Source organism: Astyanax mexicanus, chromosome 8, assembly GCF_023375975.1.
Source record: "Astyanax mexicanus isolate ESR-SI-001 chromosome 8, AstMex3_surface, whole genome shotgun sequence".
NCBI lineage: Eukaryota > Metazoa > Chordata > Actinopteri > Characiformes > Acestrorhamphidae > Astyanax > Astyanax mexicanus.
In genome coordinates this window covers 10,335,275-10,360,000 of record NC_064415.1, presented here as the reverse complement: position 1 = coordinate 10,360,000, position 24,726 = coordinate 10,335,275, and the positions used below count along the sequence as shown (strand labels likewise).

General features: G+C 36.4%; 1 protein-coding gene across 1 annotated transcript in view; it reads right to left on the bottom strand.

The window, feature by feature from the left end:
- Window positions 1-24,726, bottom strand: part of LOC103027885 (cadherin-2) — a 230,153-nt gene that overhangs the window by 26,426 nt on the left and 179,001 nt on the right. The window contains exons 7-12 of the mRNA XM_049482738.1: window positions 23,259-23,431; window positions 16,971-17,108; window positions 13,049-13,234; window positions 11,164-11,417; window positions 9,318-9,460; window positions 1,035-1,268 (exon numbers count right to left, since the gene is read on the bottom strand). Coding sequence (XP_049338695.1) covers window positions 1,035-1,268; window positions 9,318-9,460; window positions 11,164-11,417; window positions 13,049-13,234; window positions 16,971-17,108; window positions 23,259-23,431 — 1,128 coding nt within the window. The remainder of the gene's footprint in view (window positions 1-1,034; window positions 1,269-9,317; window positions 9,461-11,163; window positions 11,418-13,048; window positions 13,235-16,970; window positions 17,109-23,258; window positions 23,432-24,726) is intronic.

Sequence of the window (24,726 nt, the reverse complement as noted above, 5' to 3'; positions counted from 1 at the left end):
CCATCCATCCATCCATACATATGCATTTATCTATCCATCCATACCTCCATACATAAGTCCTACCATAAACTTATCCATCCATCTATTCATTTATTAATCCATACAAAATTTTTCTCCATCAGTCTGTCTATCCACCAATGTATCCATCCATTCATCAATTCAATGAACGGTCTATTAATCCATCCATCCATCCATCCTCCCACACATCAATTTATACATTTATCCATTCATCTATCCATCCATCCATCCATCCATCCATCCATTCTTCTATGTATGCATCTATTTATGCATTTATCTATATATACATACCTCCATTCATTAATCCTGCTAATAAGCTATCATCCATCTATTAATTTATTCATCCATACATTCATTTATCATTCATTTATTAATCAATTGACTGAACAATTTACCATCCATCCATCCATTCTTCTATTTATGCATTATCTATCAATCCCTACCTCCACCCATTAAATCTGCCATTAAGCTATCACCCATATATTAATTTATTAATCCATACATCCATTTCTCCATCAGTCTGCCTATTCAATAATTATCTATCAATCCATCCATACATCAATTTATCCATCCATCCATCCATCCACCCATCCATCCATCCATCCATCCATCTACCCATCCATCCATCCATCCATCCATCCATCCATCCATCCATCCATCCATCTATTTATGTATTTATCTATAAATCCATACTTCCTTACATTATTCCTACCATTAAACTATCCATCATCTATTTATGCATTTATCCATCCATCCATCCATCCATTTATGCATTTATCTATCAATCTACTTAAATTCATCCATCCATCCACCCATCCATCCATCCATCAACAAAGCTACCCAATCATATATTACATCCATCTGTCTTTATGGAACCAAAAGTGGTTCTTCTATAACATCCATCAATCAGTCAATAAATAAAACCATCCATAAATTTTTCAGTTAACCCATTTATCCATCCACCCACCCATCCATCCATCCATCTGAGTGTGTAGAGGTGTATTATGTTCTCTGACCGTTCAGGCGCGTGAGGGTCCAGTTCCTCCTGACGTCAAGGGGCCGGTAGGGCAGTTCGAAGGCGAAGGGTCCGGCGTTGGGGTTCAGGTCTTCGTCCAGGGCGGTGATGTTGATGCCGTTGGGTTCTGGTTTCTCACACATCTCCACCTCCTCGGGGAACACCAGCGGGGCGTTATCATTAATGTCCCGCAGCAGGATCTGCAGAGTACCTGTTCCACTGGCCGGCGGGACACCTGCACACACACACACACAAATAAACACCATCATTAACACACTCATTAACACACATTAACACAGACTGCAGGGGGTGTACATCTTTGACCTACTATGACTATGATGAATATTTTGGCTTTGAAATTTTGGCTCTTATTTTTCTTCTTAATATTTATATGGTATTATATATTTCTATCAATTATATACACTTGTATAATTATTATTTCTTATTATATGTGCATATATTAACCAAAAATGCTAGTATCTCCATTCAAACTATTTTACACAATGTAAATCTGGTAGTTGTTGTTTGCAAAATGTCCAAATATTCCCAAATATTTACATTTGGCTCTGATTGCTGACCCAGATGTGCAAACAAGAAAACAAATAACTGCCAATTGAATCGAATACCATTCATTTCAGAAGAAACACTGAATGCAGGTGTTCAAATACTTCAGTGGATAAAGTATTTTTTGGTTGTTTATAAGCTAAAAACAAACAGCGTTGGGAAATGGCCTGAAGACACACAGCCAGAGAAACAGCTGTGCAACCAAAACTACGCGTACAATCAAATGATTCATAAATGAGAGCTGCTGCTCTTTCTTAATGGTCACGCTATTATTTAATACCAAACTTATTCATTATCTCTCTTTAATATTCTCTCTTTCTCTCTCTCTCACTCCCTCTTTTACTCTGTCTTTCTCATTCTCTCTCTCTCTCTCATTCTTTCTTTTGTACTCTCTCTCTCTCTAACTCGCTTTTTCTCTCATTGTCTCGCTCTCTTAAACTCTGATTCTCTCTCTTTCTCTCTCCATCTCATTCTCTCTATCACATTCTCTTTCTCATTCTCACTTTTGTGTTCTCTCTTTCTCTCTCCATCTCATTCTCTCTATCACATTCTCTTTCTCATTCTCTCTCTCTCTCTCTCTCACTCCCTCTTTTACTCTGTCTTTCTCATTCTCTCTCTCATTTTTTCTTTTGTATTCTCTCTCTCTAACTCTCTTTTTCTCTCATTGTCTCGCTCTCTCATACTCTGATCCTCTCTCTTTCTCTCTCCATCTCATTCTCTCTATCACATTCTCTTTCTCATTCTCTCTCTTTCCCGCATTCTCTCTCATTTTCTCTCTCTCTCTCTCTTGCATTTTCTCTTTTATTCTCCCTCTCTTACATCTTTCTCTGTCTCATTCTCTCTTTTATTTTCTCTCTTACATTCACTTTTATTCTCTCTCTCTCTCATTCTTATTCTATCCCATCCTCTCTCTGTCACTCTCTCTCATTTTTTCTCTCATTCTCTCTTTTTCTTTCTAATTTTTTTATTCTCTCTTTCATATTCTCTCACTCATTCTCTCTCCTTTTCTCTCTCTTTCTCTCTCACACACACAGTCTCTCTCTCTCTCTCTCTGTCTCTCTCTCTCGCCGCTGTGGAGCCGCCAGCAGCTGCCACACTGCATAACTATCATCCAGCACTTCCCACATTAGACTGGGCATCGTCAGGCCGCTCTCTGTAAACATACAGTGTGTATCTTCCCGAGTGGCTGTGATAGGTGCTGAATACTAAAGACTGCTGGCTGGCACACACACACACACACACACACACACACACAGCCGCCTCTGCCGGCCAAAGAGGCTTTCGCTATTCAGGCTTGACTCAAACCCGCCAGTCTCGGCCAACAGCGCGCCGCCGCTGACCGCAAATCTCTTTACTGTGAGAGGTTTTATCATAACCGGCAGGAAACCGGCTCCAAGCACTGTCTCAGAGTGTCCGGCCCAGCCGCACTCTTCATACTGCTGCTTTATCATTTACTCCTGCAGCCTTCAGCAGCACATCTACACAGCACTGCTCTGAAATGTGTGAGTAGTTACAGTAAAGAGGGTCTAAAGATGAGACTGAGATAAGATACTGAATTTTAAATAGTGCATTCTCTATTACACACATGTAATTCATTACAATTAAAACTCTAAAAGTGAGTGGGTAGACACATACGTCACACTATACAAGTTACATAATAGTTTCACAGGAGATACTGAATAATTAATAAATACCAAATAATAAGTAGTCACTATATAATCCATATTTATTTAAAGTGGCAGTCCGTATTATTTTGTTTCTAAACTGAAACCAGAAGCATTTCTGAGTGGATAAAGGGATAAAATATTGTGCCTAATGATACCAGTGTGCTGGAACTACCATTCCTGCTAAGCCTAATAATATAATAATAATATTCTTTCTAAAAACTAAGATGTTTGGTCGCTTTTCATTGGAGTTCCTCTGGCCATGTCACGCGTCTTTACGTACTTACGCCACATGTACAGCCTCTACAAGAGGATCCAGCTCAGTTTTACTGAATGCGAGCGGCTGGTGGAGCATTGGGGACTTCAGAAGGGAAAACTCAAGAGCTCAGTAGCTCAATTACTCATAGTAAAAACAAAGAAATGAAGCACTGAAGTCTCTGAGTGAACATAATCTGGAATCAGATTCATTGACTCTGAAAGGAGACTGCATCACACCCGCCCAGTTTAAAATGATTCTTCCACATGCTCGGTGCAATTACCCGTTCTTACCAGAGAGGGCCCTAAATCCCAAAAGTAACGGACATCAGCTTTAATAAAGAGTAATTAGTTACTAGTTTTAGAAAGTTAATATTTACTGAATTAGAATGTACTAGATAATTACTACCTATAGAACATTTTGTAGGTGCTGAGTAATTTATATGTACTAAACGAATAGGTACTAAATAATTATTACTCGTTTATAACATTGGTATTAAGTGTTGAATGATTACTACCAATCATTTTTAACTGGAACTGAATAATTAGTAATTTGTAAAAGATCAGGTATTGAATAATTAGTAATAAATGTATATATATATATTTATATTTGCTGAATAAGTAGTAGATGCTAAATACAAGTATGGTCCAAGTGAATAGGTACAGATGCTGAATAAAAAGTAGTCACTAAATTTGTATCTACATAATATGTATTACTGAATTATTAGTAAAAAAAAACAATAAGTAGGTTCCAAATAGTTAGTATGTATCACACATAATTAGCATGTACTGAGTAATTCAAAAGTATTACATACTTAATATTTAAGGGAAACAAAATAATAATAAGTAGGTACTAAGAGATATGTTGATACACAGTAATTAGTAGGTATTATACAGATACTCAATTACTTCTACCTATTTCTATAGCTCCACTGGCTACCGGTTGCTGCTCGCATCAAATACAAAGTGCTTACAATCGCCTACAAGGTGATGACAGTACAGGCTCCTTCCTACCTGCACTGATCACTCCTGAAGGCTTACGCTACCTCCCGGCCGCTGCGCTCCTCCAATGAACGTCGCCTCGCTTTACCAAACAAACATTCACACAAAGCAATCCAGACTGTTCTCATACAGAGTACCCAATGGTGGAACAAACTACCTTCCACTACAAGATCAGGAGAATCTCTCGCTATCTTTAAGAAACTCCTAAAGACAGAGCTCTTCAAAGAGCACTTACTCTCCTAACACCTCTAACTAACTACCTTCTACTACCAGATCAGGAGAATCTCTCGCTATCTTTAATAAACTCCTGAAGACAGAGCTCTTCAAAGAGCACTTACTCTCCTAACACCTCTAACTAACTAACTACTTCTAACCTCATCTCCTTCTTCCTCTTCTCTACTCCTCTATCCCATTATTTCCCTCTGACCTCCTTAAGGCCCTATCTATAGATGCTTTATTTTTAACTTCTATTATTTTTGTACTTAACCTCTTCTATTATTTGCACTTCAATATTGTAAGTCGCTTTGGACAAAAGCGTCTGCCAAATGTAATGTAATGTAATGTAATGTATATACTTCAATAATTAGTATGTACTAAATTACTATTACTGTAGGTCCTGTGACTGTGAGTAGGTAATAAATACTAAGTACTTACTGATTGTAGATTAGTAGATACTGAATAATTAGCATGTACTGAATGTTAGTAGTGTTACAAAAAAAAAAAACATCTCATAAATCAGGCTGGGTTTTAAGGGGTTAACTGCAGGGAAACAGCTCTGGCTGAGATGAATGTGTGGCTGTAGGCATAAATATTAAGTGATTGCTCTGCTGTTAAGAGGAAAAGAACATTTTCTGGCACAGTTATTTAGCGGGACGCAGAGGAATACGTTTAAAAAGTGTTTTATTATTCTATAATAGCCCTGGGAAACGGGAGGCTTTTGGTGTGGGACGAGTAACAGTTAACTAAGGCTGTCTGGAGCTAATGAGCTAACAGTGCTAACCAGCACAGTGCCGCATGCTGCATGAGATTCGTGGACAGAAGCTCCAGAAAATATTTCCTCCTCAGTGTTTTATAAAGTTTCTAATGTTTCTAACAACATTTTTAAAGTTTTTCATAACCCATCTAATTAGATACAGTAGATACTGAAGAAGTACTGATACTGTACACAGCATGACAAATGTCAGGAACCTCACTCACACGATAACACCTCACAACTTGCACAGGTGTGGGCAGTTCCAAGTCTACTTCCACTCCAAGATTTACATTCTGCTGTCCTATAAACCTTTAATATGTCAGTGTATAAAGACACTTATTCAACTAGAATTATTACTAATTGCCACTTAAATCAACAAAATAATGGTTAATTTCATGTTTTACATGGTATACATGATTTGTAGTATATTATAATAAAATTGCATTGGCTTTGGAAATCTGTCATAGCACTTAACCTCCTTTTTTGAGCTTAATTTAAAAGGTAAACAGTGCCTTAACCATTTAAAACAACAATACAACTATTTATTGTTTTAATGCTTAATTTGGTTTGTGTATTCTAATATAATAAAACAGTGGATGTCTTGATAATCTGTTACAGCTGTTAACTTATTCTTTTTTAGACTTAAGCAAAAATACAAAAAACTAAATAATGGTCCATTTCATGTCTAAAATAATAATAATAAAAAAACAGTTATATTTCCAAATTTAAACATCTGGAAACGTTACAGTTCTTAATATAATTTTTTGGATTTATTTAAAACGTGAGCTAAAACCATTTTTTTAACAACAAAATAATGGTAAACTATATCTTTTAATTGGCTGTTTGTAGTTTAATATAACAAAATGATGAATTTGGAAACCTACAGTTACAGTTCTTAACATCCTTTCCCAACTATTTAAACAACAGCAAACACTTTCTTTGTAGTCTAGTATAATAAAACCTTGTTACAGCTTCTGACTTTTGTTTAAAATTTCAAAATGTGTAAGTGCCTAAATTTAACCACTTAAAACAGCAACATAATGGTTAATTTTATATTTAACTTGTGTGTTTTTAGTTTATTATAATTCAACTTTTTTTTTACAAGGTTTTTACAAGGTTTGAAAATACGTTAGTGCTTAACATTCTTTTTTTTTAGTCACTAATAAAAGTGACTAAATCTCTGTACAACAATATTTCTAAGTGCCTAACCCCTCAAACTTACATGGAACTCAACGGCTGATTCAGCGTTTTACTTGGCTGTCTGTCGTCTAAAATAATAAAACATTGGGAAAACTGGAAAAGCCTTACAGCATAACATCCCTTTTTTGGGGGGGATTTAATTAAATACAAAGTGGAAAAAAGTGAACTAATCCTCAACATGTCTAGGTATCTAAACAGTTTAAAACAACAATGGAGTGGATAATTCCATGTTTAACTTGGCTGCTATAGTTGAGTGTAATGAAACAGTGGAGAAAATGTGCGTAATGTCCTTTTTTTTTGGAGCTAATTTAAAAGTGAAGAAATCCGCAGGGCTGCTGCCAGTGCTTTTACCTTGGTTCTGGTGAGGCTAAATGTAGCTACACACCCACACCTTCCACTGTGAGCCGGCTGATAAGGTGGCTGTCAGAGAGCCATGCTGTCTGTTTTCATCTGTTTCAGGAAGCATGCATAGCAGCTCTAAAACATTGCCCTTATTTTTCATCAGGATTTCAGCAAGGCTAAACATTTCACCTGCATGCAAACGCACACCTCCGCCAGGTATCCGCTCTCTCTCTCTCTCCGACACACCGCAACCTCCCCCACAAGCCTCGCGCTCGCTCAGTTACAGTTAGAAGCCCATATTACACTACTTTTAAAAGTGCAAGGCCAGCATTCAACAAGTCACTGGAGTTAAAACACTTCACAGTCCCACATTCCTGCAGAAGGATCTAAAGTGAAGGTAAGTTTTATATAGTAAAGTATTATATTGTCACCGGTATAGACAACCTTGCTCTGAGGAGATCTTCTATAACTCAGAAAAGAAAAAGAAAATGGATTTATTGTTGCTATAACGGTTTCAGTAGCCGTGGCTCGGTGGTCATTTAACACAGCCTGGCTGACCCTGTGCTCTACACACAGCTTCCTGTGCGTATAAGAGTGTGAATATAAGAAGAGGAAAGAGGGTTTTGTTGTATTGTTTTATAATTTATTTCAAATATATGTTATTCATTAACTTTATGAATTTTCTATGTTTTTTTTGAGTGATGTATTCCGTATCTATGGATTTATAAAGAATTCACTATGAATCATTCAGTATTATGAATGAGATTAGATATTATTCAGTATACTCTATGAATTATTCAGTATCCACTATAGATCATTCAGCAAGTACTATAAAGTATTTAGTATCCATTATGATTTTTAGTGCCTAATATGAATTGTTCCGTGTGCAATATAAATTAAAGTATCCATTGTGGATTACTCAGTATTTACCATACATTATTCAGTAATTACTATAAATTATTCAGTATCCACTATAACATATTCAGTATCCACATGGATTATTCAGTATCCATTATGGATTTTTCAGTACCTATTATAAATTAAAATATCCATTATGAATTACTCAGTATTCACTATATATTATTCAGTAATTACTATAAATTATTCCGTATCCACAATGGATTATTTAGTAACTACTATGAAGTATTTAATATCCATTATGGATTTTTCAGTACCTATTATAAATTAAAGTATCCATTATGAATTACTCAGAATTTACCATACATTATTCAGTAAATACTATGAATTATTCAGTATCCACTATGAATTATTCAGTATCCACTATGAATTATTCAGTATCCACTATGGATTATTCAGTATCCGCTATGGATTATTCAGTATCCACTATGGATTATTCAGTATCCGCTATGGATTATTCAGTATCCGCTATGGATTATTCAGTATCCGCTATGGATTATTCAGTATCCGCTATGGATTATTCAGTATCCGCTATGGATTATTCAGTATCCACTATGGATTATTCAGTATCCGCTATGGATTATTCAGTATCCACTATGGATTATTCAGTATCCGCTATGGATTATTCAGTATCCGCTATGGATTATTCAGTATCCACTATGGATTATTCAGTATCCACTATGGATTATTCAGTATCCGCTATGGATTATTCAGTATCCACTATGGATTATTCAGTATCCGCTATGGATTATTCAGTATCCGCTATGGATTATTCAGTATCCACTATGGATTATTCAGTATCCACTACGGATTATTCAGTATCCACCGTATCCAAGTAATTAGTATCCATTAGGAAATAAACAGCATGCACTATGAATTATTATTAAGTAACCATTATGAATTTTTCTTTACCTAGTATGAATTTTTTCAGTGTCCAATATAAATTGTTTAGTATCCACTATGAAGTATTTAGAATTCCTAAGTATTTAGAAATACTAAGAATGTTTCAGTACCTACTAGAATGTATTTCATATTTTTATTAGGAATTCCATATTCCATAGGAATTACTCTTTGTATTCTAGTATGCATTCTGTAACATCTATATTATTCAGTATCCAATATTAATTATTTAGAATCCACTATGGATTATTTAGTGTCCACTATAACATATACAGTATAATATCTACTATTTATATATTTATATTTAAACTTTTTTATCAAGTATTCAGTATCCACTAGAAGTTATACTATACTGTACTAAACTATACTCTACTATACTATAAACATTTTATGTTAAAACTGGCCAATTTCTAAAACAAATAAAGACTGTGGAAAGTAAACTGGTATTTTTTTATCGTAAACTCACCGTTATCAGTGGCGAGGAAGGTGGCGTTGTACATGTTATTCTGAACATATGGGGACTCTCGGTCCAGAACGGCGATGGTGGTGATGCGCCCGTTGTTTGGGTCGATCCTCAGCCAGTCGGCCGGGTCTGAGAGTTTAGAGTATCTGTGGAGAAAGAGAGAGAGAGATAAAGAGAGAGAGAGAGAGACTTTTACTGCTGCTGTTACTGCAGAAGGACGTTCAAGCTGTCACTGAATCCAACCGTTTCTGAGCTGAGGGAAATTATTTATCCTGCTGTTTACCAGAGGACACTTCACACACACACACACACACACACACACACACTTTACTACACTACTGTAGAAAGTCACATTAAACTGTGTTCCCCAACCCGAACTCACACCTCACTCTACATGACCTTGCTGAAGCTGGACTGAGCTGGACTTTACTGAAGCTCTACCACTAAATCACTTTAACAGCAGATGATGAGCGAATATATGCTTCCTTTATTCATTTGTAGTGAAGCTACGAGGCTAATGAAGCTAACAAGCAGCAGCACCTAATATCCAACAACAATTTTGACGTCTGGGCAGTTGCTGGTTGTTTTTATGTGATTGTTTGGGTCACTAAGATTTACTAAGATAAACTTTTAATTTTTTGCTAGGTGGTTGCTATGCTATACCACATGAATGCTATGCAACTGCTACATATTTGTTGGATCATTGCTAGGGTGTTAATAGGTCGTTGTGGTGGTCTTTATAGGTGGTTGCAATGCATTTGTAAGTTGATTGTAATGGTCTTGCTAGGTGGTTGCTGTGGTCACTTGGATGTGGCTGCCATGCTGTTGCTGTTGTGGTTGATTGATTGGCTATACATTGCTGTTAGGCAGTTTTTTTATGGACCACCATGTGGTTGCTATGCATTTGATAAATGATTGCTGTGAGGTTGATAGGTGGATGTGATGTGATGGTCTTGCTAGGTGGTTGCTATGATATACAGCATAATTGCTATGCAAATGCTAAGTATTTGCTAGATGATTGTGATGGTCTTTATAGGTGGTTGCTATGCATTTGCTAGTTGATTGTGATGGTCTTGCTAGGTGGTTGCTGTGGTCATTTGGACGTGGCTGCCGTGCTGTTGCTGTTGTGGTTGGTTGATGGGCAATACAGGGTTGTTAGGCAGTTTCTATGGAACACCAGGTTGTTGCTATACGATTGCTAGGTGACTGCTTTGAGGTTAATAGGTGGATGTGATGGTCTTGCTAGGTGGTTTCTGTGATCATTTTTATTCAGTGACCACAATTAATAAAAACCTATCAACATCAAAGCTATCATATTGATTGATGGGCATACATGGTTCTTAGGCTATGGACCACCATGTGGTTGCTACATGTTTGCTTTGAGGCTGATAGGTGAATGTGATGGTCTTGCTAGGTGGTTGCTGTGATCACTTGAGGGTGGTTGCTTTACTGTTGCTCTTGTGGTTGACTGATGGGCAATACAGGGTTGTCAGTCATTTCTAATGAACACCATGAGGCTGCTATGCAACTGCTATAAGACTGCTTCGAGGTTGATAGGTGGATGTGATGGTCTTGCTAGGTGGTTGCTGTGGTCACTTTTATTCAGTGACTACATAGCTATCATTTTGATTGATGGGAATACATGGTTCTTAGAATATGGACCACCATGTGGTTGCTAGATAATTGCTATGAGGTTGATAGGTATATGTGATGGTTTTGCCAGGTGGTTGCTGTGGTCACTTGGGCGTGGCTGATACACTGCTGCTGTTGTGGTTGATGGCCAATACAAAGTTGTTTCTATGGAACCCTCTGTGAATCGGGGGCTCAGTGCTGGTTACAGAAGATCTACCTCATGCTCTGCTGCATGAAGCGGTCGGGGTCCTGGGCCGTGTAGGTGGTCAGCACAGACTCGGCCGGCATCCCCTCGTCCAGTCTGATGAGTTTGGGGTTGGGGTCGAAGTACGGGCTCTCGTTGACGTCAATGACCCGGATGGAGACGGTAGCTGTGGACTGGCGGGGCAGGTGGATTCCTCGCTCCAGCGCAACCTCGTTCACAGCGACCACCGTCAACACGAACGATCGACTGGTCTCAAAGTCGATTGACTGTTGAAAAAGGCGCCGTTAATCAAACGATAACATATGCAAATTTGGCTTGAAAAATAAATAAATAAATAAATGTTTTTTTTTATGTTTTGTACACATAAAAAAAGAACTAGAGCTGGGTGATTTTAATAATCTTGCTTAATAAAAAAAACACTGACATCATCTTGTGATTTCTTATTGAACTATATTTGAATACAGTACATTACAACAACATTTTATATTGTTCTTAAACTGTTATTATTTTTCATTTTATGATATCTAAATATTCATTTGATATTTTATTTTAACTTCACTCTCAGTAGATACTCTACAGTAGCTGTTCCTCACCTTTTGCAACTCACAGCCCAGTAAGCCACCACAAAACTTGGCTTAATTACTTTAGATTTAAAAATATTGTTGGCTGAGAATCTTTAATCGTGATTTATTTATGGTACAGAAAAAATACATTTAAAAAAATCATGCAATAAGATGTGACAAAGCAAGAAGGTGTACTGTGCCAGTTTAATTCATGAGCTTGACCCAAATTTTAATTTTTTTTTTTTTTTGCAAATAATTGAAATAACATCTGTCGCATATTAAATTATATCTGTTTTATGAGTATTTTAAATATTTAGATTTAAATGACTTTTGCAAAAACAGAAAAAAACACAAAGTACCACTGCGACTTACTGGTTAGGCTTTTTTTATACAGTTAATATGTTAAAATATGTTACATTTTGAAATCATATTGGAATAATTTTCTACATATATCTGCATTCAAAAACCTGATTTCACAATAAAGGTCTTTACCTATAAACAGTATAATGTAGGATGTTTATCAGAAATGATTTGAATTGTATTAAATACAGGTGCACCTCAAATAATTACAATATAATTGAAAAGTTACTTTTATTTCAGTAATTCAGTTGAAAATAAGAAACTCATATGTTATATAAATGTATTATGTATTATGTTTATGGCTTACAGACAATAAAAACATAAAAATAAAAAAAAGAGTTTCTCCAAAAAGTAGAACATTATATAAGACCAATTGATACTTTTGGCAGTGTGGAAGTGTGCCACACAGTCCTGCTGGAAAATGAAATCTTATATTACTGTATGTTTCTAATGGTTTAAGCACCTTGCAAAAAAACATAAAATAAAAAACAGACCTTTGTCCACTTTGTAGACCATGATTTTTTTTGTTTAGTGCTAAAAAATGTCAAAACTAAGTGTAGAAAAAGTGAGAATGCTTCACATTAATAAAGATATTTGTGTTTGTGCCCTAAAACTAACCCAAAAACCCTCAGTTTAAAACTAACCCAGTAAGACTCTGTCATGGTCACAGTTATATATTTAACATGTGTAGATATGGATATATATAACAGCACGCTGGAGCTACAGTAACTCTCACACAAATCACCTGACCCTGAGGATCAGATCAACAGGCTTCTGGACAGATTCCTCCTGTATGATGAACTTTAATCTGAACAGAAATCTGATTCATCTTCTCCTGAATACTCCCCCACATGCCTACCGCAAGGACTTCAGTCCAAAATATCATCAGGTCACCGGGGCCCGGAGCCCAGAGCCCGGAGCAGAGGGAAAGCTGTGTAAGTGGCTCCCAGTGGAGTCTGGGTAATCCCGCTCACCTTCACCACGGTCACCAGCCCCTCATTAGTGGTGGGATCGGTGGGGACGGAGAAGCGTCCGGTCGGGTCGCCGCCGGTGATCTTGTACACGGCGTTCCAGGCCGGAGTGTTGGGCTGGTCCTTGTCCGTTACGGTCAGGTTGGTCACGATGACGTTCACTCGGTTCTCCGGTACCTCACCATAGAACTGTGTGGAAAGCACAATCACACAGGGTTCATACACACTCACACAGTCATTAAAGCTACCATGAGAAAACTTTAACAAAAGAGTAATCTTGCCCATGTTAGACATTAATTATTTCATTCTTATTAATTATTAATAATTATTAATTATTTAATGTTAGTCAAATGAAGCCAGACACTCCATATTATCATAGAAACAAAAGTCACTAACAGTTAGACAGCTGTGCCACCCAGAATAGATTATATCAATAAAATAAAAATAATATAAGAGAAATATCTTATGTAAGTGTTTAGCTTAACCTTGCCCGTGTAACTTTTTGTATTTTTACCAGAATTGACTACCCTAGTACCATTCCTGATGAGAGCCAGTTTCATCATAACCTTTTTCACGGTCTTTGTTTCTTAAAGCTGATGTCTGTAAGTTTTGGGATTTAGAGACCTCTCTGGTGAGAACGGGTAATTGCACCGAGCATGCGGAAGAATCATTTTAAACTGGACGGGTGTGATGCGGTCTCCTTTTAGAGAAAGCGAATTAATCTGATTCCAGGTTATGTTCAGTCAGAGAGAGAGAGAGAGAGAGAGCGCTCTGTCAGAAACTTCACTTCAGCTACTCACTTTGGTTTTACTATAAGTGAATGAGCTACTGAGCTCTGAGTTTCCTCTTCTGAAGTCTCCATTGCTCCACCAGCCGCTCACGTTCAGTAAAACTGAACCAGATCCTCTTTTAGAAGCTGTACGTGTGACGTAAGTAGGTAAAGACGGGTGACGTGGCCTGAAGAAGAACTCCCGCGAAAAGCGACCCGATACCCTACTTTTTAGAATGAATTTATTAGGCTTAGCAGGGATGGTCGTTTCAGCACACTGGTACCAATAAACACAATATTCTGTTCCTTTTTCACTCAGAAATGCAACCAATGTTCCTACATTTAAATGCATCTGAATGCACAGTGCATTTGATGTGCTAATTCAACATGTGAAAGGTTGTGTTACACACTACATCTTCAATATATGCTTGGCTTAATAAATATAGTCCATAATTTACTCGTAAATACTCTGTCATCTATTGGACTTTTTTCCTTACTTCCACCCACACACTCTAGATATCTGCACATCTATATAACACTGTATATTTATATGTTCAATCTTACTTAATGTATTTCTATTTACTTAATACATATACTTAATACATCTGTCAGTATGTCTATAGTGTAAGTTATTGTGTGTATTGTGTATATTGTAAAGTTATCTTTAATTCTTCTTATTCTTTTACTTGTTGTAAATACTGTACGTTTTTCAGTCACATGTACACCTGTACTCTGTGATAAAAAATTTAAATAAAAAAATCTTTTATTATCAGTCTTATTATTATTTTTTTTTTTTATAATGTATTATTCCTAATAACCATTATTATTTTTTTCTAAACAGAATTCCAATCCAACTCCTAGCTCCTAGCTCTGGGAAAAACATATACATGTATATAAAAAAATCTAATTATTTTCTTTTATATAGTTGTGGAAATAATTCATTTCACATTGATGTTAATAGTAATAAATTCAGTGCATCACTTTCCCTTATTACACTTTTCCCATTCCTGCATAAAAACCCAGTTCACACACAGCACCAGACAAGCCAGAAAGACCACCAGCCAGAGTAGCGGGAACTGCACACACCGCCGCCAGACACATTTATACCGATGATGAACTCTGGCATTGCTGAGATTCCCCCAGCCCATAATAACACACTTTCCTCCACGTGGCGTGTGCTGTACGAATGACAATATCATCTACATAATTAAGCATGATGATGTTATCATGGTGAAATGTTGCCTCGGCGTGTTATGGTAGGCGAGGCACTCCGAGGTAATCGAATCAGACACGTTTGGGAAATACACGGTTTGCGTTTCACTCGGAGAGAGAGATTGATGGAGGCCAAGTCGCCCTGGCAGTTTATTTCGGCGAGGGGCTGTTAGGCGGGGCGGCGAGCGGTCCGCTGTATCTCCCGTGGTTAAACAAAACTCAGAGGTAGTGTTTTTGAAGTCCTCATTAATATCTAAAGAGCAGGCTGTCGAGCGTGACTAGATTTGTCTTCAAATATGCCGGGCCGTCGCCGAAGCTTTGGAGGAATAATGAGAAATGTCCTTCAAACACACTTTTCCAATTCCATTAAACACCGTTGTGTGAAAGCGCAGTCGTTTCCTATGACAAGTGACAGAAATCACAGACTAACTAGATATTGGGCGGAATGGCTTGCTAATATCTTACCTGTCAGGGTGGAGAAAAAAAAAAAAGCAGGAGAGGGAGGGATGGAGTGAGGGAGGGAGGGAGGGAGGGAGGGAGGATGGGAGGACTAGGAGATGGTGGGTAAATGAAGTGAAAAGCTGTGATAAGTTTAAATGGACTTCAGTTAAAAATACTATAAAAATCTGAAGAAACTCAAACAAAAAAAAAATCTATCATCTATCAGTCTGAAAAAGGTTACAAAGTAATTTCCAAGCCCACAGTGAATCACTATTATTCACAAATGGAGAAGACACAGAACACTGGTGAACCTTCCTAGGAGTGGCCGGCCAGCCGACCGAAATTATTCCAAAAGGGCATGGACAACTCATCCAGGAGGTCAGAAAAGAAATGCAGTTAATCACCGAATATTGTTGTGATTAATCAGATATTATATATTGTTGTGCAAAATATGCTGATTTGTTTGAAAGCAATTATTGGCTATATAAAGAAGATTTGGATTAAACTTGGATTAAACACTGTAAGCAACTTTTTTTTTTTTTTTTACAATTAATTACATTGTAATGACACTGTCAGATAAATTTGTGAAGTTACTTATTAAACTAGATTACAATGTAGGTACCACAACATTTAATGAGTACTATACTTTCACAATTAATTACATTGTAATTACACTGTTGGTTGTTTTATTCCATTACTTAATGAACAAACCATTACTGTAATTGCAGTGTATCAAAAATGTAGCAAATAAGATATTTTCAAATATAATTACAATGTAATGCAATAATACACTGCATGATAACTCAATTCTGGTATGTATTTTGGATTAGCTACAAAATGTTCAACAACTCAACAACATAAGTACAGTGTAATTCGGTAAGTAAAATACTGTCATACTTAATTACACTGCAATTGCAATGCTGCATAATTCAATGCAGTTTAAGATTGAAATAGCTTAAAATTTTAAGTGCATTGCAATTTTGATGAAGCATGTTCATATTTAATTACATTGTAATTACAATGCTGTCTAACTCAACTCAAGTTAGTTAATAGATTAGTTCACAGTGTGATTACAATCTAACTTATAACAGTTAGCTCCATAATTGATTACAACATAATCACTTTGCCGGCTAATTAAATGTATCGATTTACTGGATTAATCAATTAAAACGGGATAAGGTAAATTTAAAAGTATTAATTTCATATTGAAATGCACTGTAATTGCATTGCTGGCTAATTCAATATAGTTAAATCAGCAAAGGCATGTTTTCCTTCCCATAAAACAAAACAATGATAACTTTTTATTACATTTAGATCATAAAAAAATGATAAATTACATATAATTAATAAAATATATATATTTAAAAATACTTTTAACAGCATTTCTCTGCATGTCGCAGTCAATTAGTTATTGATTAACAAATACTAAACATAAATTTAAACCATAACTGGCAGTAAAATGCTAAATGCTAAATGAAAGGTGGGTGAGTTAGCTGTACTTACGGTATCGGCGGTGAACTCTGGAGGGTTGTCGTTGACGTCGGTCACTCTGATGACGGCGGTGGCTGTGTTGGAGAGGCCGTACATCGGGTTTCCCTCCATATCTGTGGCCTGGATGATCAGGGTGTACTGAGGAACTTTCTGTAAATAAAACAAATCAAACAAAACTTCAAATAAACGACTTAAAATATGTCGACAATCTAACTTAAAATAGTTGACTTCATAATTACTTTGCTGGTTAATGAAATGTAGTTACAGTATTTACTGGATTAACCAATCAAAACTGAATAAGGTATATTTAAAAGTATGTATTTTATCTATGCAGAAAATTACGCTATTGCTTTGTCATTTTTATCATCATTTCACACTGCTATTGTCATGTTTCATAGCTATCCCTCTACATCACCACATTTCCCAGAATCCCTCGTAGTCTGACTTCACGCACACGATCGCTTGACACTGCACAGGGCACTTCTAGAGAAGCAAATCACCAGAATATTGATTTCACCTGCGAACACCTGTGTTTAATCCCCCTTCAGCACACACATTCATCGCTGATTCCTCCTTATGACCCTGTTTACTGGTATTGACCCTGCTTGTTCTGACTACTCTTTGCATTACCCCTTTTTATAATACAGTCTGTTGTTTGAGGACTAGAATGAGGATTAAAACATGCTCATTCTACATCTTCATCATCATCATCATCATCATCGTCTTCATAACAGCTTATTTGATTTCCTTGAAGCCACTTACAGATCCAGGCTTCTGAGAATCCTTCCATGAATCCTAGAACCTTCAGATAAAGCCAGAACTTGCTCTGTATTCCATGTAAGAGTACGGATATGAAGCCCTAGGTGGTAATAAGCCTGGGATCTTAAGGGGTTAAACGAGTGCTGGAAAAGGTTAATCACTGAGAAGCACCATCTCCCTCAAACTAATTGAAATGTTTGAGATGCGGTTCCTCCCGGTTGATTAAAATTTTCCTTTTTTGGTTCGGTTTGCTTGATTCTGAAATGCCAGCGTCAGGGTGGCAGCGTTGCGGTTTGAGATAAAATAATTATGCGTGTCGACATCAAACGGACATTTTCGCTGCCTTTATGCTCCTTATTAATATTCCTCTCAATTTAAGAACTCAAGCAGAGCGATATCTCATTTGTTTTCTTTATAAGAGAAGGTGAAGTGTAGCAGCGAGAGCTGATGGACGGGGTGCAGCCCTTTCATTAGTAACTGCAGGCTGGGTGATATGTGGATCAACATGTGCTGTGAGCTGTTTGTATATTGTATATGTTTATATATATATATATATATATATATATATATATATATATATATATTAGCTCACCACCTGTCTGTAATATGTGTCTATATATATGTGTGTGTTCAGGATTCTCGATGCTTCAGACGGATATGCTATTTTATATTAGTCACATGCTGGTCATACCTGACTGGAGTTCATATAATTCAAACATTTTTAGCCAAATAATTAGTCTGAATATCTTAACATCAATTTCTAAAATTAATAGAAACAGAAAATCCCCCCCAAAAAGTGATCTCTGTCACTTTTTATCATCATATCACACTGCTATTGCCATGTTTCACAGCTATATCTCTTCACTACATTTCCCATAATCCCTCACAGTTTGACTTCATGCTCACCAGTTCAGATCCCACCAATCAGGGACTGTTCTTCATCATCATCATCATCATCTCCAGGATACTGAGTAGTATCACCTGTTACACCTGTTATCACCTCTGTTGACTCAAATTTGTCTGTATGTCTTTGTCCTTGCAAAATATTGCCAACTTTTGTCTGTTGTACATAGAAATGTATTTCCTGTTTGCTGCTCCATTTTCTGACCCTGTTTTTGTTTCTCTGTTTGCGATTGCCCCTTCGTTGTGGATGCTGGGTTTTATAACTGTTTTACACTTTTGCCTGCTCTACGGTTTCTGCTCTGGTCCATGCATGTATGGTAATGTCCTATTGCTTATGGTTTGTGCAAAATCTTTAAAGATTTCACCTGGCGAGATACCCAGAATACATCTCACTCTGACATCACACACTCACACGATCACCTGACACTGCACAGGGCACTTCTATAAAGCAAATCACCAGAATATTGATTTCACCTGCGAACACCTGTGTTTATACCCCTTTAGCACACACATTCATCGCTGAGTATAGTTTATCCTGCTTTCCAATGTGTTATTTTACTTGCCCTTGATTGCCTATGTTTGTGACCTTTTTCCCTGTGCCTCAACTCTAATTTTTCCTCTGCCCTGCATAACTGATTGTTTGTGTTTGAACCCTGGACTGTTACCCATTCATGGTATGTTTTCTTACTCTTTGTATTACCCCTTTTTATAATACATTCTGTTATTTGCATCTGAATCTGCTGCTGCTAATGCATTTTGTCTGTTTAATAAATGTTTAATAAATACTGTGTAGAGTCATGCAAGTCATGTCACTGTTTGTCTGCCTACTCTAATTCTCCTGAAAAAGACTCTATTTCCCATGATGCACCTGCGTTCAACCCTCTAGACATGCTGGATCAAGTAACTTTTTCACCATATTATCAATTTCCACTTCTTATTCCATATAATCAGAGAAATCACCTCAAATATTTATGTTGTCTTAGTATCATATCACTGAAACCCTTCCTCACTGCTGTCCTTCATTTTCCCTTATACTCACTTATTATCGAGTTAGATTATTAGATATAAGTTAGGTATATCTGGATTTTAATACCAGATGTAAAGTGTCCCAAATCAGAATAGAACATGCCAAGATTCAGCGTGAACTTTCTTTTCACACTGAGAAAAAATGATCAAATCTGTGAAACGTCTCCCCGCTGTGTGAACGTAAGCGTATCTAACTTTAGCACGAGGACAGAACGTGTCCGTCTCTGAATTGTCCAGATCAGCGGGTCTATCATGTCCACTCCACACTTCCAGTGTGAAGCTGCTGAGATAATGGTTATCTTTAATTCTCCATTAATGTCCTGCGAGGCCAGTGTCAATATCGGCGGGGACACGGCGCTGTGAGACACGCTCACGCCGAGACGGACGCTGACTCCTGCTCCGGTAATAGCCGCAGAGGAGCCAGAGCGCCGGATCGCTAATCAGACTCCCTCCCTGCGGCCGCTGACCGAATACATTAGCCGGGCCGCGGGGCGGAATTGATTGAGCCGGGGTCGGCCGGGGTGTCCTTATTAGAATTTTAGCATCTATTTATTTATTTACGCTTTATTTCCGTCTGTGCGGCGGCCCAATTAAACAGACTGCTAATGATTACGGTTCACAAGGACACACACACACACACACACACTCACACACACACAAACCAATCACATATGCGCACATAGAGTGCCGTGAAAAAGTATTTGCCAACTTACAGATTTCTTTAGTTGTTTTGCATTTTTGTCAAAATCACATTTTTCTGATTATCAAGCAAACTTTAATATCTCAAATATAAAACATCTCAAATATAAAACATATTCTAGTTTGTTAAACACTTTGTGAAAGAAAAAAAAAAACATGTATAATGTCAGTGTTAAGGCTGTGTTTGCTGAGTCTCTGGGCTGAAGGAGTGTGAGGTGGGAAGTCATGAGCAGCGTTTTATCAGGCATTAGTCAGTGTGTCATTAAAAAGCCCATTAGGCAGCGCAGAGCCGAGCAGCCAGCGGACCTGCTGTGTGTTACTCAATACAGAATACTGCAGTGCAGAGCTCACCGCCTGCCAGCTCCCGCACACCTGATCCAGCTAATGAAGGCTGATAATGAGCTGATAAGCTGAATCAGGTGTGATGCTGGAGCAGATACACGATACACGCTAACCTGTACCATACCGGCTCCAGCATTACCATTCCCATTACATTACACCCTTCCACACCTCCACTCTGCAGCATGTGCTCATACTGTATGTGTTTAACACTGATATATTCAGTGGATTTCCTCTGTACTGAAGGGGATCTGGGATAATTAACCCTGGGATCTGGGATAAAAAAGCACTTCATGCTTCCCTCTGCTACTGACAACTTTTATGGAGATGCGGATTTCATTTTCCAGCAGGACTTGGCACACTGCCCACACTGCCAAAAGTACCAATGCGCTCTTTGCACAACTACTCCCGCATTCTCATCAGTGCTGCTCGAGCGTTTCCTGTTTGGATTTTCTAATACACTCGCTATGGCAGTATTTTCAGCTGGTGTTTACAAGAGCTTCTAAAAATTAACCTCAACGTCGAGGAGACCAGTAAAGCCTACCACTAGAAAGCTAGAGAAAGGCTTTAAACTATATGCATCTTCATACCTACACAACTACGAAGATTTTTTCTTATATTTTACGTTAGCCCACACAGCTCAGCATTAGCTAGTATAGCTAACTAGCTTGCTAGGTGCAGTACTGATAGTTAGTTTCTTCTGTTATCAAATGGAAGTCTAATAAAATGCTAGTAATAATAATAATTCTAACTATAATGATCATTATAAAAATAATTATACAAATGCTAGCTATAATAATAATAATAATAATGAAAATAATATCTAGCTATAATAATAATAATAATAATAATAATAATAATAATAGTAGTAAAAATAATAATATCTAGCAATAATAATAATAGTAAAAATAATATCTAGCTATAATAATAATAATAATAATAATAAAAATAATAATGCTAGCTATAATAATAGTAAAAAATAAGAATACAAATGCTAGCTATAATAATAATAATAATAATGCTAGCTATAATAATAATAATGATAATAATATCTAGCTATAATAATAATAAAAATGCCAGCTATAATAATAATAATAATAATAATAATAATAATAATAATAATAATAATAATAATAATAATAATAATAATAATAATAATAATATCTTGCTATAATTATAATAATAAAAATGCCAGCTATAATAATAATATCTAGCTATAATAATAATAATGCTAGCTATAATAATAAAAATGCTAGCTATAATAATAAAAATGCTAGCTATAATATTAATAATGCTAGCTATAATAATGATAATAATAATATATAGCTATAATAATAATAATAATAATAATACTAATGCCAGCTATAATAATAATAATAATAATAATAATAATAATAATAATAATATCTAACTATAATAAAAATGCTAGGTGGTGGATCATTCAGGCAAGTACCTTTAGCTGATCTCCTATCCCAAACACGTGGAGCCTGGGTGCTGTCACGTTAATTATTCCATATTCCAATTATTCCAAGCAGTGGCACTGCATGCTTTGCCAGTCGTCTCCAAGCTTCTGACGTTTTTGGTTTAACCAGGTAGTCTGGTATTAAATGTTTGCTACAGACCTTTCATACAGCGAAATGGTAAAGTGGTGCCGACTGATGTTCATTAGCCGCTGTTTATTAAATCACTCTGAGCAGGGAAGCTATGAAAGCCTAAAGCTTCCATAAAACTTAGTCGACGCCGTGCAAAAAGGAACACAGCAGTGCTTAAAACGGCTTGAAAACTTCACGCTGGATACTCATTTTGACCTCTCGCTAGTAAAAAATGTACGTTTTGCCTATACAGGCGAATGTAAACAATACAACCGGAAACGTCCGAGCCGTATTATTTGAAAACGGAAATGCGTCAGAGCCGTGAGTGCAAGGAGCCCATTGGTCTTATATAATATTCTAAATGTCTGAGACAATAATTTTTGGGTTTTTATTGGAACAGGAATATTTAAGGAAAACAAAGTAATTCAAAACTAGAAAAACACATTTTAATATTGCAAAACATTGTATATTGTAATAGAATATGGTTAAATTTATATAATTATAGTTATCTATATAATATAACAAATCTATAATAAGTGGCACATTTATTAAGTGGCGCAATCAGAGCAAAGGGTGGCTGTTGTGAATTTGTTAAGTACATAAAACTCCACATGTGTTAATTCATAGTTTTGATGCTTCAGTGAGAATCTACAATGTAAATAGTCATGAAAATAAAGAAAACGCATTGAAGGAGAGAAGATGTGTCCAAACTTTTGGCCTGTACTGTATGTGTCTAAAGGGTAGCTATTAAGTAATGGAAACTACATGTAACTAAATGTACACCAATTAACACCAATTATCACAGTGCATAAAATCATCTAGATTATTCATCACTCATTAATCACAGTGCAGGTGTTTTCTATGACCACAGACAGAACTCCATCTCCAAGGTAATACATAATAAAATTTATAATAATAATAATAATAATAACAGCAGCAGCTTTATTATGATATAATGGAGAACACACGGTCCTGAGTTTACCTCTCGGTCCAGTCCAGCGGCCACCGTGATGATGCTGCCGGTGCGGTTGTTGATGGTGAACATGTTGGAGCTGGGGCTCTCGGGGTTCTGAGAGAGGATCTTGTAGCGCAGCTGACCGTTCTGAGTGCGAGGGTCATCCTTATCTTCAGACGTTACGGTCATGACTGACGTACCTGCAGAGAAAACGAGGACAGAAAGCAGCTTACAGTCACTAATGAGTCAAATTATACTGTTTAATATACAGAGCATGGAGAAAAGTATTGGAACACCTGCTCATTTTTTTATTTTTAAGAAATTAAGGGTATTAAAAAAAATGTTCCTGCTTTTGTTGGAATAACTGTCTCTACTGTCCAGCAGTGTTAATTTAGATGACGAAAAAATTGTTTTTAAGACGAAAATGAGACGATAACTAATAAAAACAGCCTAAAAAGATAAAAACGAGACGAAATTAACCAACATTTTCGTCAACGAATAAAAACGAGACGAAAATGTTTGGCAGGTCAGAAAGAAACTATAACAGAATAGAAATAGAATAGAAAAAAAAATATAACAATAAAATAAGTGAATCTCTGAACCCAAAAGTCTAGAACAACATTTTAAATGCAAAATATTTAGTCACATACCTACAATAATAATATATTAAATCATATATAAATATATTTCACATTCAAACATTAATAATATTACACAACTGGTTAATAAATGTTTATTTTTTTTATAAATGTATAGTTAATAATTAAAGGGAACTGATGAAAAAGCATTTACATTTACACCCTTTACATTTTAGTCGACTAAATTGACTGTAATTTTAGTCAACTATATTCTTATGATATTTAGTCGACTAAAACTAGACTAAAACTAAAAACATTTCAGATGACTAAATTATGACTAAAACTAAATGCTATTTTTTTTTGTCAAAATTAACACTGATGTCTAGGAGGGAGGGCTTTTTTAATAGGTTTTATTGGAAAGTATTGTTGTGAGAATGCATTTTAGTGCATTCAATTTAGTGACAATTCAGAATTAGTGATGTCAGGATGTTGGATACAAACTCAACAATCCCATTAAAAGTCCTCATATCTGATCTTTATCTTTATATCTATATGCTGGGGGGTTTATACCCCCTCTATATTCCACACCATGCATTAGAAGTTTAAGGGGTTAAACTGACTGAAAGCTGAAGCTGATTTGAGGAATTTCTAAGAAAAATCTAAATACTGTATACACCATTATATCTCCTAACAGACCTCTGATTTCTCAATTCACTGCTGAAACTAAGATTTAAAGGTTAAAGCTGCTGCCATGTGGGTCAGCCAGACGTCTTCCTGTACCAGTTTTCTCACGTTTCCAAGAGTCTTTTTCCAACATTTTTTTTCAGACATTTGCAGATAAAATTGACATAGTTTATTACAAAGGAGACTAGGGCTTCAAGAGTTGTGAGGGACAGGCAAGGTCAGTAACAGAATGG